Source organism: Podarcis liolepis (genome assembly GCF_965112155.1).
Source record: "Podarcis liolepis genome assembly, chromosome: 7".
Classification (NCBI taxonomy): domain Eukaryota; kingdom Metazoa; phylum Chordata; class Lepidosauria; order Squamata; family Lacertidae; genus Podarcis; species Podarcis liolepis.
Window position 1 is genome coordinate 2,909,188 of NC_139561.1, and position 16,953 is coordinate 2,926,140.

A 16,953-nucleotide genomic window follows, 5' to 3' on the forward strand; every position below is an offset into this window, starting at 1 on the left:
GATGAGCCAGCCCTCAAGGAGGTGATTATGTAATTTGCTAGCAATTCATGTCCCTCCCGGCGTGACGCTGCGCACTGACGTCACGGGGCTGTAATGGTGGTGTGCCTCGAGATTTTTTTCATGAAACAAGTGTGTCTTTGCCGAAAAAAGGTTGGGAAACACTGGTTTAGAGAACAGGTAGGCCAGAGGTAGCATCAGGGAGGTCTGTGCATTTATGCAGAGCATGGAGAAAGTGGAGAGAGAGAACCTTCTCTCTCTCTCTCGCTCATAACAATAAAACTGTTGGACATCCAATGAGGCTGAACGTTGGAAGATTCAGGACATATAAAAGGAAGCATTTGTTCTTACAGCACACAGATTAATTATGGAACTTTATCCCCCAGAAGAAAGTTCCATAATGGTCACCAGTTTGGGTGGCTTTGGGCCAAGTGGACCAGTTCGTGGAGGAGAGGCCTATGGGGGCTACTCACTCTGATGGCTCGGATGTCAGAGGCACTATGTTTCTGAATGCCAATTGATGGAAACCACAGGGGGGGGCGCTGTTGTGCTCAGGTCCTGCTTGTGGGTTTCCCATCAGCCTCTTGTGGTTTTTTAAAAATTATTTTTCATATTTTTTAACATTACAAACGTCAACTGAAACAAAATAACAAACTCCACCCCGGTTTTCAAAATGTACATTTTTTTATATTTACCACATTTGATTACATTTATCTAACTTTAATTTAATCCTTTTTTTTAGTCTTTTGGTTTTTGCAAATTACAAGTGTTATAAAAAAATTACCTCTTTAAGTGTTTACAATATTCTTTAATATAGTCTATGTATTTTTTCCATTCTGTATTAAATTTGTTTTCCTCTTGGTGTCTGTTTCTTCCAGTCATCTTTGCCATTTTAGCCTATTCCATCGCCTTCATAATCTGCTCTTCCTTAGTTGGTGTTTTCTCTTCCTTCCATCCCTGGGCATAAAGCATTCTCACAGCTGCCATCATATACATAAACAGTCTTTTCATATCCTTTGGTAATTCTTCTCCTATTATACCTCTTTAAAAGGCTTCTGGTTTCTTAACAAAAGTTATCTTAAACATTTTTTTCAATGCATTATATATCATTTCCCAGAATGCCTTTGCCTTTTTGCGTGTCCATCACATGTGGTAGAACGTGCCTTCTTTCTCTTTACACTTCCAGCATATGCTAGTATTGTTTTTATATATTTATGCTAGTCTTACCGGAGTCAAATACCATCTATACATCATTTTCATATAGTTCTCTTTTACCGTACAGCATGCTGTAAATTTCAAGTCCTCCTTCCACAGTCTTTCCCAATCTGCAAGTTGTATATTATACCCCAGATCTTTTGCCCAGTGGATCATTAATGATTTTACCTCTTCATCTTTAGTTTCCCATTCCCGCAATAATTTATACATTCCCATCATCACTGTGAGAAAAGGTAAGAGGTGGCATGATAGAGGTGTATGAAATCATGTCTGGTATGGAGAAAACAGGTAGAGAAAAGTTTTTCTCCCCGTCTCTCTCACAGAGATGAACTCGTGGTCATCTAATGAAACTGAAGATTCAGGGAAGATGAAATGACGCCTGCTGCCCATTTCAGGCCCCTCTCCTCAGCGGGCAGCCCTCTCTTTCCACAGCCTGTTGTTGTGAATATCTGGCGCTAAACTTCATGCAGGCTTCACTTTGCCAATGATGTTTTACAAGCTGTTCCTGTTCTGGTTTCTGCATGTTCCTACCAAGAAACAGATCTGAAGACGATTCAGCTGATAATACTCTGCCACCTACTCTAGTGTTCTCCGTGCAAAGAGAAAAAAGGCCCGGCTGAGACAGAAGCAAATGTTTTCTTCAAAACAAACATGATGTGGGCACAATAGTACACCACGAACACCAGGTCAAGGGAGACTTTCCCCTCAGCTTTGCCTCTCCACCTTCTCCTTCGTATAAATGTAGGCAGTGGATTCCCTGCCTACACACCCCGTACATTTCCCCATCACTTTCCTTCTCTCAGATAGTCCAGTCTTTTGAGGAGGTAGGCTTGTTGTGGAAAACCTCCAAATCAACTTTAATTGTGCAACCTGATCTTGCCGGCATGTGACTGAATCCCACCTTAATGCGACAGTTGGAAGCTCCCTCTGACATTACTGATTTATCCAAATTATGTCAACAAGATTATATCAATTGTATCACATTTGAGGAGTCTCTGCTAGAGGAATAAAGGTGGTTTATCTGCTCTACCTCTGTATATCAGGTTACTATCAAACGTAGAGGAGCCGTATCAGAAAAACAAACAATTTGGCAACTACAACTTGATTGTAGTGATCATTGTGACGAATGGCGGTTTCCCCAGATATACCTATAATTTCACTGACACTTGGAGGCTTGACACTAATGCAGAGGAAATTGGTTCCAGGTGAATGTACTGATTCTTATGATGCAAGCAAGCATCCATCTGGGTCAGCATGAAATACATGAGTTGCGAGTGTAATAATGGCACCATGAGCTGCTGTTCCAGGTAGGCATGAGCTTCCAAATTATTGATCTCTCAGCAAGTGGGTTTCCAAAAAAAAACCCCACCCAACCCCAATTGCCGGGTGTGGCAGAGATTTGGGAAGAGGGTACCACACAACCCTTTCCTCTCGGTTGTGACCTTCCTAACACACCACCCCCTCCGCCATGCAGCAATCAGCCTTGGGAATAAGGCTTCCGTTGTTACCAGTGTAAGGTTTTCCTCTTAGGGTTAAGAGGGCTAATTGCTGGAGCAAGCAGGGTTGAGATGGGATAATGGTGTGACTCCACAGGCAGGCAGCCTTTTGTCTTTTCCAAGACAGAGCTGCATTCCATACTGGGATATTAACTTGCAATAAACATTCAAAAGTTAAGCTGTATTTAAGTCAGCTTCTTTTAAGTCACCATCTATCAAAAGGGGTCGATTTAGAGAGGCACTTAGCAAGGTTTATTTTTCTGCTTCATCTTTATTGGTGATGTTTCTACAGAACTTCAATTAGTGCACAATTAAACCTCAAGGTCATTGTACTACAAAATGGAGGGGGGGATTGAATCGCAAGTCAGCATTAAAGCATAATAATGAGTTTAGGAGTGCTGGTGAATTTAGCTACAACATATCATTTATTTTGTTTAAGAAAATATATTGCCGCTCTTCCCCTGTTATCACAACACTCAGGGAAGCATCCCATTTAAAAACAATAATAAAATAATAAAAGTTTAAATTAACCCCAGATTCATTAAATTAACATTGAACAAAAATGTTTATATTCTGTATTGGGTGGGGTGTAATTTTATGACAACCTTAAACATAAGAGAATTTTTACTAAATCTTGGCTCCTAGGAAAAATGAGAGCTCAAAAGACTGTGGGAAGTAAAGACGGAACTAATGTTTAAACATGTTTTTGTTTTTTAGATATGGTGCCATTGCTCACTTAGAAGGATGCACTTTGTAACTTGATAAAGAAACGTGTACATACAAGTCTCATAAAATTAATGACCCCTCAAAACCATGTGGTGTACCTTAAAAACCCAGCCTGTCTTCTTGTCATGTTTATATCAGGACATGAATAAACTGAGGGATTGCACAGCTCTCAGTCTCCGACTTCTTCCTTTCAGCAGCCAACAAACTAATGTCTTTATTTTCACTGTGTGGAGCGGGGAGAGGTCTCAGGGCCAGGCCAGGCCATTTTGCAACCTGGGGTGGGACCATAAACCTGCACTGCAGACCACGGCCCCAGCAACTAATCTTGCTGTAGCCAATTGCACAAGTTTTAAATTAAAAGCCAGAAGGTTATCTGCCCACCTCCACTGTGGGCAACTTTGAAAGTGAGGACACATTCTCCTGTTAATCACCTGATATCATTGTGACCACAAATATCACCAACACAAATGGAATAGGAATATTTAAGCCTGGGAACCATTAGCAAATAATTATGCACAAGTTGTGCCATAAACAGACTGCTTGCAAGTTTAAACTCCTTCTACAATTAGGGATATCTTTGTGCATTAAGCCAGGGCAGTCGTGACAGGAAGGCAAGTGTGACAGGAAGATTCAAGGAAAATCAATATAGCATTTAAACATTTCAGTGTAGTATAGCATAGTATCACAAAAATGTTTTGGATATACAACCAGAAGCAGTATCCATTTGTAGCACCCTGCTTGTGGTTAACGCTTAGCTGGAATGAAATATTCAACGCAGCAATAGAGAAATTAAAATAATAATTTATTTGTCAGACAAATAAATGAGAGACACAGTGGTATATGGTTACCAATGCTCTGGCCTTCCAGCCCTAATGGCCAGCACTTATATTCCCTCAGCCCAGCCTCCTTGCTCCTCCTTTGGCTGCCTCTGTCCAATCAGCCTGGTTGAAATTCCTATTGGCTGTTTGCTAGAACTAATCATAAAAGATACACCCATTTCCTATTACCTTTTATGGGAGACAGAGAGCTATATTTTCTTCTATTTATAAATGGCAAACAAGTAGCCATTAACCTCGACAAGGCACCTTAATTACCAGATAACCTTTGGCCCCTACTGCCCTTTTCACTGCAAACCAGATGGTTTTTAATTTCATTTTAAACAGAGGCCCGACAACCATATGTCAGGAGTGCTCTGATGGTTTTTCCTGCTTGGCAGGGGTCTGGATTCAATGGCCCTTGTGGTCTCTTCCAAATCTATGATTCTATGATTCTATGAAATAAGAATCTAACATGAATCTAACATTTCTTGCTTTCTAAATCCTTTGCATAATTACATTTAAGCCAATATATTTATACATTAATATATATAGATTTTTAGAAGAAAGGGAACTTAGTAAAAAAACAGTTTCCAAAAGCAACTTCGGAGAGAAGCCTCTTAGTTTACAGCCCCCCTTTTTCTGCTGAAACAGCTGCTGTTCTAAAAGCAACTTCTTCAATTTACCCTTTGGCTCAAGTCTCTAATGGGAGGCATAATAATTGTGTTTTTATAGCTTAACTGTATTCTGTAATTTGTATGGTCAGTGTGACCTTTTGCTCCTAGCCTGTAATTTTTACAACCCTGAGGCACTGCTTAAACAGGGGCCCTTAAACAGGAAGATAAACAGCTGCCAGAGTATTCAGCTGGTTTCTGCCTGGCATGAGAGAATGAGAGATACAACCATTTACAAATATATTTTTAAGCTAATTTAAAAATGCAGATCTTCATCAGATGCCTCACATTCCTCTCTTCAAAAAGCATTGGCTATTCTTCTACAGTTCTCCATGACATTATGTTGTGAGCAGGGATTTTCAACTCTGACAAATATGAAAAATCAGAAAACAGTAAGGCTTCTTTGTGTTGATGAGGAGATGAGTGTTCGTTTGCCTCAAAATAGACCCAATATAAATGAGATTATCCGGCAAAAGCAAGCTCACAAATCTCATTGAGTTTGAACACATACCTAAGGTACGAGGCTCATATATAATTATTTTGGGAATGATCCATGTTCTTTTGTAGCTGCATTGTTTTATACTTTCCAGATGCCCCATGATAATATTATAAAGTAGGTACATTCTGTGCTATAAATCAAGCACTGCTAGGAGTTGCTTCTTTTTGTTTCCCCATACATTTCTTCTCAATTAAAAAATTGGTGTGGCACGAGCAAATTTTTATTCTGAAAGTGTGGCCAGAAAAAAAAGTTCAAGAACTACTGAGCTAAGGGAAGGGAGCCCCAGGCTCACAGGCCCAAAGTGGCCCTCCAGTCCTTTCTCTCTGGCCCTCAAGCAAGCCTTTCTCCAGGTCATGCCCTTCATGGGCGCTGCTCTGTTCTTTCCTTGAGTGCTTGGATTTGACTGGAATGTTTTCCTTGAGCTCTGGCAAAGTTTCCCATTTGCCTGTTGGAGAGGTGGGTACAGAAACATCTGACTTCTTCGTGGCTGGAATGTAGCCTCCTGTACAAAAGTAAGACTCACCTCTGTGCTCTTCCCACATTTGCCTCTAGCCCTATCCATCTCTGCCATTTGAAGCTTGGGATGTGGTCATCCAGGCTGATAAATGCACTCCCACAACCCCTGTATTAAGCAGACACCATCTCTCAGGTGTACGTGACATGTCTATGCTAGAGGCAGGAAAGTAGCTTGTTGAGCTACTCAATGAGCATCCATCTAAGACCCAGTTGGTAAGGACATAGAACGTATTTTAATGTGATTGTGGCTATAAAAGAGTTAACACTCTCCCATTACCCAGTCACAACCCAATGGTCAGTTACTTCCAGTAGCAAAAGTCAGAGGGGGACAGGGAGTGAAGGAAGTAGGGTGCTTTTGAAGGATTGTCCTGAAGTGGGAGAGTTAAACTGGACTCAGTTATGTCCTCTGAAAAGATGGGGTGGTATTGTACTACATGCCAATCTGTCAGGCAGGTTCTGACTCTTCTTGGGATAAATGGTGCTCTCTTTCAGGCCCTTTTCATCACTGGACAGGGATTTTCCACCAAAAGTCTTTTCCACTACGAATCTTTTGGTGCCAAGCCTCACACAATTTTCGCTGCTCCACTTCTGTTTTCAGTGTGTTCCTATTAAACAACATCTTCACAGCTTTCAAACAGGGGTCAGCAACTTTTTTCAGCCGTGGGTGGTACACCGTCCCTCAGACCATGTGATGGGCCAGACTATATTTGGGGGGAGGGGAATGAACGAATTCCTATGCCCCACAAATAACCCAGAGATGCCTTTTAAATAAAAGGACACATTCTAACCATGGAAAAACACACTGATTCCCGGACCGTCCATGGGCCAGATTTAGAAGGTGATCTGGCCCCCAGGCCTTAGGTTGCCTACCCCTGCTTTAAAAGGCTGATAAGACCCTTCTGGGTTCTCCACTAATCTTCAGTGCAAAAGAAGCACCATTTGAATCAGAAGTCAATGTTTTCTTCCTGGCAAACATTTGTGCTCACATTAATTTTGCCCAAAACCTCTGGTGCCAAGGAGGCTTTCTCTCTCCTTCTCCTTTGTCTAAAGGTGGGTAGTGGGTTCCTGGAGACTTAAGTAAAGGGGCCTCCAGTTGCTACTAGACCCATTTCTGCCTCCAGTAGCAGCACACTGAGAAGCAAGATGGCAAGCACAAAGCTTTTGCATTCCACTATAACCAACTGTGGGTTGTATGCAACTAAATCCTACTCAGGGTAGACCCATTGAAATTAATAACTCTAAACCAGTCCTTGTATTGGATCCCACCCTGTTTGTTTAATCTGGATTTATTCCAAATTTTGAAAAGGAGTGGGGAAATCTGTCATTTTTTTTGTTTCTTTCAGTTTCTCATTTTTCTACTTCTGAGTTCTCTACATTTCCACACCAGTTTGTGAAACCTTTAAAAAAGTGACCATGAAAAATTAAGCAGCATTTAACTGCAACCTCCTCCTAATATACATCTTTCTATGTAATTTTACACATTTTATGCATTATACTCATGTTTCCAAAGTGACTTTCCTTTATATAATGCATCTTTGTATTCTAGTTTCAGTACAACAACAACAACAACAACAACAACAACAACAACAACAACAATTTATTTATACCCCGCCCTCCCCAGCCAAGACCGGGCTCAGGGCCGCTAACATCAGGTATAAAAACAATTGATTAAAATACAACTTAAAAACAGGATTAAAGTACAACTTAAAATGCAGCCTCATTTCAGTGGAAGCCCAGATCAAAAACTGTTTGCGGGGAGAAAACGTCAAATCTTCACCAAGGCCAACTATCCAGACTGGTCCTACATGGGCCAGAAAAAAGCCAGGGAAGTCCCCAAATAGGGGTTCCATCACAGAAGGAAAAGGAAAGAGGGGGAGGGGATCAGGCTGATTCCAAGCCAAAGGCCAGATGGAACAACTCTGTCTTACAGGCCCTGCGGAAAGAAATCAGATCCTGCAGGGCCCTGGTCTCATGAGACAGAGCGTTCCACCAGGCCGGAGCCAGTGTTGAAAAGGCCCTGGCTCTGGTGGAGGCTAATCTGACTTCCTTAGGGCCTGGGACCTCTAGGGTGTTGCTATATATGGACCTTGAGGCTCTCCGCGGGGCATACCAGGAGAGGCGGTCCCGTAGGTAAGAGGGCCCTAGGCTGCATAGGGCTTTAAAGGTCCAAACCAGCACCTTAAACATGACCCTGTACTCCACCGGGAGCCAGTGCAGCTGGAAAAGCACTGGGTGAATGTGGTCCCATTTCAAGGATCCCATAAGGAGCATTCTGCACCCGCTGGAGTTTCTGGGGCAACTTCAAGGGCAGCCCCGCGTAGAGCAAGTTACAGTAGTCAAGCCTAGAGGTGACCGTCGCATGGATCACTGTGGCCAGATTAGGGCGGGAAAGGTAAGGGACCAACTGCTTGATACGGTGGAGATGGAAAAATGCCACCTTTGCAGTAGCTGCAACCTGTGCCTCCATGGAGAGGGAGGCATTGAAGGTTACACCCAAACTCTTGACAGAAGGCACTGGCACAAGCTGAGCTCCCACAAGAGATGGGCGTTGGGGGGGCGCTAGGGGCGCCTTGGAAGAAGGCTGACAATACCATCTCTCCAGCTTGCACAAGGAGAAATTCACACCAAACTACTGATGTGGGAATGTGGAAAGCTGAGAGTTGAAGGAGGAGGGAACTGTAACTCACAGATCTTCCCATTCCTGGCTTAAGACCAGCTTGCCTTTTTCTTCAAGCCCTACTTGGGCCAATGTCCATCCCTCCACGATTCCCACCATGCAAGGGGTGCAGTGGACAGGGGCCTAGCCAGGATTTATATTAAAGGGCAGGCTTTTCGTGGGGGGGGGGCAGAACTGAGTTATCTGTGATGCAATTGGTTAGTTAAGTTTGGGAGCAGCTGCTCCCCCAGCACCCCCCTGGCTATGCCCATAGCAGCAGAGACAGTCTAGCTGTCCCTGGTCCTACAAATGCAACCCCTATAACTGGCCCCATTGCTCTCCATGCATTGGGGCTAGGCTCCTTTGCAATGGGGAGCCTTTTCTCCTTATGTGGGGCTACCCCGTGTGACTTTGAACCCTGAGCTTCCAGAATCCTACATCACTGCGAGAACCAACACAGATTGGGAAGGATGATTTGAGAATCCTTGCCCTGTAGTTCCATACATAAATAAATACAGCTGATGCTTTCTTTGCAATTTTGCTTTCTAATATCCCTAGCAGGAAGAATTCTGGCCTCTTGGGAAAGGTCAGTTTATTCCCCACCCCACCCTTATGTATCATATCCCAAAAGGCCTTGGTCTTTCTGCAGATCCACCACATGTGACACAATGACCCCTCACAGTTCTTGCATTTGCAACATTTCTTTGATACATTCTTATACATCTGAGCTAGTTCTTTGTAGATAGAAACATCTTAGTCGCTCACTAAGTTTCATATTTTGTTGAACTTTTTAAGCTTACATGCATTTTCCTGAAAGCTCAAGAGATCTCTGTATAGAACCCATTTAGGTTGAATGTTTATTTCTTTATGCACACAGCCCTCTGTTGGTGATAGTCATGGGGGGGGGGGGAGGTTGTGTTCCAGAAGCTTTTTATTTCTCTTCTACATCTCCAGTAGATTCCTCCTATAATGGTTAAGAACATCATCTTTAAGCACTTTGACTTTGTCAAACCACAAATATGAATGCCACCTTTATCTTCTGTCAAATCCTTCCAAATCCAGTAACCTGGTATTCCTTAATGTTACCCACTCTTTAGCCGTGTGTGTGTGTGTGTGTGTGTGTGTGTGTGTGTGTGTGTGTGTAACTGGTCCTGAAAGCAACTGCCTCTCCCACTCTGGGGGGTACTTTCCCCCAGATTGACTTCTGACTTCATGAGCAGGTTTTCACTGACACTTTGCAGGTTTGGCTCCAGAGCTTTTCCCACCTTGCCCTCCCTTAGTTAAGCCTTCTTTTGCAGGTTAACCTCTTCTTCACAGGTACGCGGGTGCTGCTATGTCATGGTCACTGTTGAAGGGCCGAAAAGGAATTTCCCTGCATTGGCAGGTTTTGCCTTTCCCGTAGCAAAACATCACAACTATGGTGGTTTCAGGTGTTGGGCGGAATCCTTTAGTCTTTCTTCCTAAATGGTGTGTGTGTGTGTGTGTGTGTGTGTGTGTGTGTGAAGCAGTGACCCATGCCCCCCTTGCAGTGGTGATCCCAGGGTTCCCCGTTAAAGGGGTCTTGAGGGGAGGCACTGGCCATACGCTGAGCGGCGAAACAGGGGGCAGGAACATATGTTCTCCAGAGCCAGCCCAATCCCCACACATTCTGGATAACCCTGATGTCTCCCAGCTCCCCAGCTGGGGACTGGGAAGGATAGGTGCCCAGTGCCTGAACCAAGGTCTTCCTATGCCTGAAACGTAATAAATTTCTGGCCAATTTTAATCCCATAGCACGTTGTCTTGAGTCCTTATTCCACTTGGGGGGCGCCTAGGGTTGGGGGGACTCCGCCTGTCGATGCAAATGGATTGAATTTCTCTCCGTAGGTGAACTCTATGGCCCAATAGATATGAGCAGAGCATGCACCCACATGGCTCCTCATGGAACACAGCTAAATGCATGAGTTGCAAATGTAGTAGTCATGGGATGCAATGCTGTCCCAGGTAGGCAAAAGCCTCCAAGCAGTGTTGTATTTATTCATCTCTAAAAGTATCACTAGAGCGTTTTGTCTCTCTGCCTGGAAGGAGAGTCATAGCCTCCATAGGGAGATGGCAATGGCTGCCTTCATTAAGAATTTAATGTGTGCATAGCGCTGATGATGTTCTGTGTATTGATCCAAATGCTTCCTCTAAAAAGGTAAAAGGTAAAGGACCCCTGACAGTTAAGTCCAGTAGCAGATGACTCTGGGGTTGTGGGCTCATCTCACTCTATAGGCCGAGGGAGCCAGCGTTTGTCCGCAGACACTTTTTCCGGGTCATGTGGCCAGCATGACTAAGCCGCTTCTAGCGAACCAGAGCAGCACACGGAAATGCAGTTTACCTTCCCGCCGGAGCGGTACCTATTTATCTACTTGCAGTTTGACGTGCTTTCTAACTGCTAGGTTGGCAGGAGCTGGGACCAAGTCGCAGGGATTCGAACTGCTGACCTCCTGAGAGGCTCAGTGGTTTAGACCACAGCACCATCTGCATCCCAAATGCTTCCTTACAAACAAACAAAAGCATATCACACCCCAGTTCCTATCACTCTGTCTTGGACAGAAACAGGGCTACATTTCCCTGATATAAAGCATTTGTATATGCTATTTCCACTAATATATTCATTTTTAAGCACATTTTTACCCACTTCATGTATTTTGGTAAACAATGGTTAGTTGGTGAACTGCATCACAAAATTTGGATAACTGAATTTCCAGAGATGCCTCTGTTTTGGTTCTCATATTATTTTGGAAAGTGCAAATTTGATAAATTTGGCTTTCAGTATGAACTTAAGTGAACCCCCCCCCCATCCCTAATCAAGACCGGTTTCTTCTAATGTGCAGCCAAGCACATTTCGTGCAGTGTGTGTGTTTGAAATGTTGTGTAGAATGAAACACATTTTTGCACAGCGGGGCCTGGTGCACGTCCAGCCCGAGATTCCCCAAGCAAATTTGCCTCAGGACAAGCCCAGGTATGATTTCCCAAACCTTCGTTTCCCCGGGATCCAGCAAAGCATTTCCAAGATAGATGAAGGCTGTGGAAGAAAAACACCTTGGCGACTTTAGATCAAGCTTGGCCTGCATGTTCAGCTCCTTCTTAGATACGGTGATTCTGCAGGTGCTGATGGATGCAAAGGGGGGATAGACTAAAAAACATGGGAATATAAGTACATTAAAATCCAAGGCCCCTCCAAGGCATGTTTCTAAGCTTTCAACACACATCCCTGTCCTTTCACATATGGGAATCTAAATAAATCAGTTATCTGTGTGTGTCTCTTATCTTTTATTGAGTATTTATTACTGTGGATAAAAACAAGTGTATTCCACTGTGACCAAAAAAACTACCCCCATTCTCCCAAGAAAACGCAGGCAAGGCACCTGAGGCCCACAAGTCACTTGGGTCAGCTGAGATTAAGGCCACATGAGCAGCATCCATTGAAAGCACTCGGAGGTCACTTTCACAGTCATGGTGTCCCCCAAATCATCTTGGGAAGGATGTGAAGGGTGCTGAGGGGTGCCCTAGTCCCTTCTCCAGACTTGCCTGGGAAGGGAGATTGATGGTTAAACTACTCTGGAAGTGTAGCTCGCTGAGATGAATTGATACTACTTGTCAAAAGGTAAAGGACCCCTGACAGTTAAGTCCAGTTGCGAACGACTCTGGCTTTACTGGCCGAGGGAGCTGACGTTTGTACACAAACAGTTTTTCCGGGTCATGTGGCCAGCATAACTAAGCCACTTCTGGTGAAACCAGAGCAGCACATGGAAACGCCGTTTACCTTCCCGCTGGAGCGATACCTATTTATCTACTTGCACATTGATGTGCTTTCAAACTGCTAGGTGGGAAGGAGCTGGGACCAAGCAACGGGAGCTCACCCCGTCGCGGGGATTCAAACCACTGACCTTCTGATTGGCAAGCCCAAGGCTCACTGGTTTACACCACAGTGCTACCCACGTACATCTCCCAAAATATTGCTGAGGAATTCACTTCCCTGGGGCTCCAGGGAACTGGCGTTTTCTGCCTCAGCGCAGCCGTAGTCTGGTCCTGGGGGTCCATGTTTTCCTCCCTGCGTGGCCGTTGGTGCCTCTCCCTTCTTGCTAAAAAGCCCCTGACCGCAAGGTTGCTAAAGATGCCTTATGATTGAAGCATGGCAAGATCTCCTTTTCTTGCTAGAACCCCCTGGCCATAAGGTTGCTAAAGATACCCAATTTCTTCAGAAACATGCAACAACTTGCTTTTCTTACTAAAAAGTCCCTAACCTCACGATTTCTAAAGAAACAACACCCTATAGAATGTTTAGCCACAGCTATTTTGAAATAGCAATAGCAACCTATGCCCTAACTGCTATAGTCCTTTAGCCTTGTGACCTTCATAATTAATAAAAAAAGCATGTTTTATTTTGTGAAAGCAATCTGAAAAGACAACCTATATATATTTCTCACAGCCGGGGAGGAATTTTTCCTGCAGATAAATGGGCTTTTGCTTGTCTCAGAGCAAATGTCACAACTATGGCAGATGACAGACTGCAGAGGCAGAACAGTGACTGGTAGTGGATGAAAGCCCTCTCCTAATTTCATATGCCTGTATCATGTCACCTCTTACTTGCCTTTTCTCTAGGGTAAGAAATCCCAGATGCTGCAATCTTTCCTTGGGGGAGTTGCTTCACCCCCTTGTTCATTTTGCTGGCCTTTTTTGACAGTATCCTTCTTGAGGTGAGGCCCTGGAGACAAATATCTAGAGCCATATCTCTTGCAGAACTCAGCACTATCCTGGTCTAATAACATTTAACGTGATTTTCCTGTTCCCGGTTCTGGTCTGAACTTATCAATGAATATCTCCGGAAGACGTAGAACTCTTCTAGCTGTTCTTGTAAACATTTTTGTCAGCAGAAGCAAATATTTCCTTCTGATGCAAGCATTTCCTTCCCCCGTTAGGACCTCCATCCCTCTCATTCTGCCCCTCCTCCTTCCCATTTGTATAAAAGGGGGCATGGGATTCTCCACAGGCTTACAGGAGGGACCCCAGAGCTCTTTCCTGCACCTCCCAGTAAGGGTTTGCCAGCAACTCAGTGAAAAACCAAGATGGTAAGTGGAATGCTTTGGAGACAGTTGGCACACAACTTTTTCTTTGATCTAGATTATGTTTAAATGATGGAAAGGGAGATTTGTGGTGTGGAAAGGGGGTGTGCAAAGGCATTCAGAATTATGAGGATTGAGTATCTCAGCTGCTGAGGCTTTCTCAGACTCCAGGCTTATCATACTCAGAGTAGATCCATTGAAATTGATGGACAAGACTAACTTTGGCACATTAATTTCAGTGGCTCTACTCTGAGTAAAATTTAGTCACATAGAATCCATTTTTAAACAGAATGAGAGGTTCTACATATAAATATATGATAGCATCATGTTGAACGATTTGTGTATGTGTGTGTCTATTTGCAGAAAATCCTCTTGAGCCTGACTGCCTTGTCTTTGACACTTGCCTTGTGTCAGGGATCCTGTTTCATGGTTCTGCACAAAGCAGAGATTAAAGATGGTAAGTAAACAGCAACGTAATGTTAATATGTAACCTATTCATGGCCAAATAATTATTTAATGTTTGAAAACTGTGTTCCTGACTAGAGATGAGGGGGAAATGCACCCCATTCATATTTTAGCATACACCTACCAAATCTGCTCTTGCAGAACCAGAACACAGACCAAAATGCAGCTACCTTCAAAATCTACACTTCTCTGGATGTTGTGATGCTGCTCAGAGTCTAAAATGACCTACCGCTGCTCCCGTCTCATCTTCTCATTGATGAGTCCTGCTTAAGCTCTTACTTTTATTATGCATTTTGTGTTTCTTATATCGTATTTTGAGGTTGTGAACTGCCCTGAGGATGATATATAAATAGTAATAATAATAATAACTGATAGAAATTGAAACGGCCAGATTCCCCATCCACAGGGCACCCCATTCACTCCCACCCTGTTTTAAGCTTGGAACCACCGTCTGCAGACGCAAGCAGGAGACTGCATGGCCGCAGTATAAGCAAGACAGATGCCCAGGACTTGGACAAGTGGAAAATTTTCAGTCACTGTGCTTCTCTTGCGCAGTCTTTGCATTGTGGTGAGCAGCAGCTTCTGATTGCATTGATTTTAAATGTATAGGATTTCTCTCCCTAGGTCAGCCGGTACTGCCCACTGAGTGTACCGATCCACATGATGGGAGCAAGCATCCATTTGGCTCCAAGTGGAATACAGCGCATTGCATGGAATGCACATGTAGTGAAAGTGGAATGGACTGCTGTTCCAGGTAGGCCAAATAACCAGAATGGCACTGGGTCTATTAATCTCTTTCAAATTATTTTGCTCCGTTCTCTCTGAAAGACCTTCTGCTCAATAAACATTCATGGACGGAATTAGCTGAAGACAGGTGTCCCAATTAATCTTTACATCTGAAGATATGTTGCATAAAATTGAGCATGTCTAGAGTGCCTTTCCAATCATCCAATCACCAGGCATTCGCTGCGTTGAAGCTTGGACTTTGGGATCTCCCTGAGTCCCAGATCCTCTCATCCGGAGACCACCTAGGAGTTGGTGCTGGGGAGAGGGACCCCGATGCACCCAATGGAAGAGGACCCCTCCTCTTTCCTGCACCTTCCTGTCTCCTTCTGTCTCCCTCCTGGCTGGCCTCTTGGTTTCGCAACAACATTTTGCTTCACCCATTTTTGTGCATGGATGCTGCCCTCAACCACCGCAAACATATGGGAGGGGGGGAGAGAATCATCGTACAGCAACATGCAATGGCATATTGTGCAAGACATGTCCTTTGTGCATTCAGTTTGGGTTCCCCAGGTGAATTTGGCCTCAGGGCAAATGTTTTCCAAGGGCTTGGTTTTCCCTGGATGGAGCAAACATCTTGCAAAACTGCTCTTCTGCCAGGTAGTTCCAATCATTCTTGGCATGTCCTAAGTGAGCAGGAGAAAGGAGCGCTTCTCTACAAGATCTCCATAAGCTCAGGGAAGCCTTAGTTTACACATTGTTCTTCTTCTTTTTAGGTACGGTGGTATTGCTGTAGTTCTGGGATGTAAAGCAGTGGTAAATCCAAACACATGTGAATATGAGTTCTATAAACTGGATGATCCCTCCAAACCCTGTTTCTGAGCTTTACAAATCCCACCCAAATTCCCTTCATATAAGAGAATCTGAATAAATCAGTCATATATGCATTTCAGTGTGTATCTGTTGTCTTTGCTTGATATCACTCCTTGCAGAATTTGGTACATATCATAATGAAAGTGATGGACATGCCTATCTCAGCTATCAGCAGCTTTTTAGAGTCTAATGGATTGTTGTTGTTTAGTCGTTTAGTCGTGTACGTCTCTTCGTGACCCCATTGGACCAGAGCACACCAGGCAATGGATTATTAAATATTGCTTAATTTGATATGTTGTTTATTTTAAAGTTATTGTGACTTTTTTGTATTGGATCAGGTGGTTATTATTAATGTTTGACATTTTATTCTGTTTTGTGTGTGTTGGGAGCAGCCCAGAGTAGCTGGGGCAACCCAGCCAGATGGGTGGGGAATAATAATAATAATAATAATAATAATAATAATAATAATAATGGGCAAAGTTAATGTAGTGACTAAATGGCCCATCACAAAGCCGTCTGTGGCTCCCATCCTCGTTATGTCTACTCAGAAGTAAGTCCCATTGAATTCAGTTGTGCTACCTCCCAGGTAAGTGCAGGTGTGGATTTATAGTTCTTTGAGGCCCTCTTCCTTCACTTAAACAAATATGATTATGTCGACACTGGGGAGGGTGAGTTGACAACAATAATATTTCTGGGTTTGCACTCTGATTCCCCTCCTCAAACAATTGGGGAACAATTCCTTCTGGAGGAAAAGGTGGTGCTGTGCTTCTGAAATACATGTCCTCCCCTCCCCCCCAAAAATTGGGAACTATGGGGGGAAATATGGAGACAATGCTGCTGCTGATGATCTTGATGATACTTATGTACTGCCTCCCAAGACAACTTGTGAATTATCTGGGGAAAGTTTATAACAATTCTGATGCCTCCACACTGGGAACCCCCTTCCCCATACAAGGAGGGGGCAACTTGGAAGATTCAGGGAATAGATCAAAACAATTTAATTTCTGATAATGATTATACTAGCACATCTGCACTGCCCCCAACAACAATAGCTTGGGGACAATTAGGTAAAAGTAGAACATGGATGGGGCTGATGAGGCCTCTGAACTAGGAGGCCTCCTGCAACCGCTTTGCAACAACCTCTGCTGTGCAGCAGGCAGCAGGAACAAAAAAGCATTCCCATCTCCTCCCCTCTCTCTCTCATATTC

The 16,953-nt window shown here is 43.8% G+C and overlaps 1 protein-coding gene and 1 long non-coding RNA gene across 2 annotated transcripts in view; both read left to right on the top strand.

The window, feature by feature from the left end:
- Positions 1 to 15,819, top strand: part of LOC310711979 (small serum protein 5-like) — a 78,774-nt gene extending 62,955 nt beyond the window's left edge. Inside the window, exons 2-4 of the mRNA XM_083514519.1 lie at positions 14,048 to 14,141; positions 14,774 to 14,903; positions 15,649 to 15,819. Coding sequence (XP_083370645.1) covers positions 14,048 to 14,141; positions 14,774 to 14,903; positions 15,649 to 15,754 — 330 coding nt within the window. The 3' untranslated portion in view covers positions 15,755 to 15,819. The remainder of the gene's footprint in view (positions 1 to 14,047; positions 14,142 to 14,773; positions 14,904 to 15,648) is intronic.
- LOC310710436 lies at positions 1,986 to 3,602 on the top strand. Its single transcript, XR_014528063.1, has 2 exons — positions 1,986 to 2,519; positions 3,426 to 3,602. It is a non-coding gene; the product is annotated as an uncharacterized lncRNA (long non-coding RNA).
- Positions 15,820 to 16,953: the final 1,134 nt, after the last annotated feature.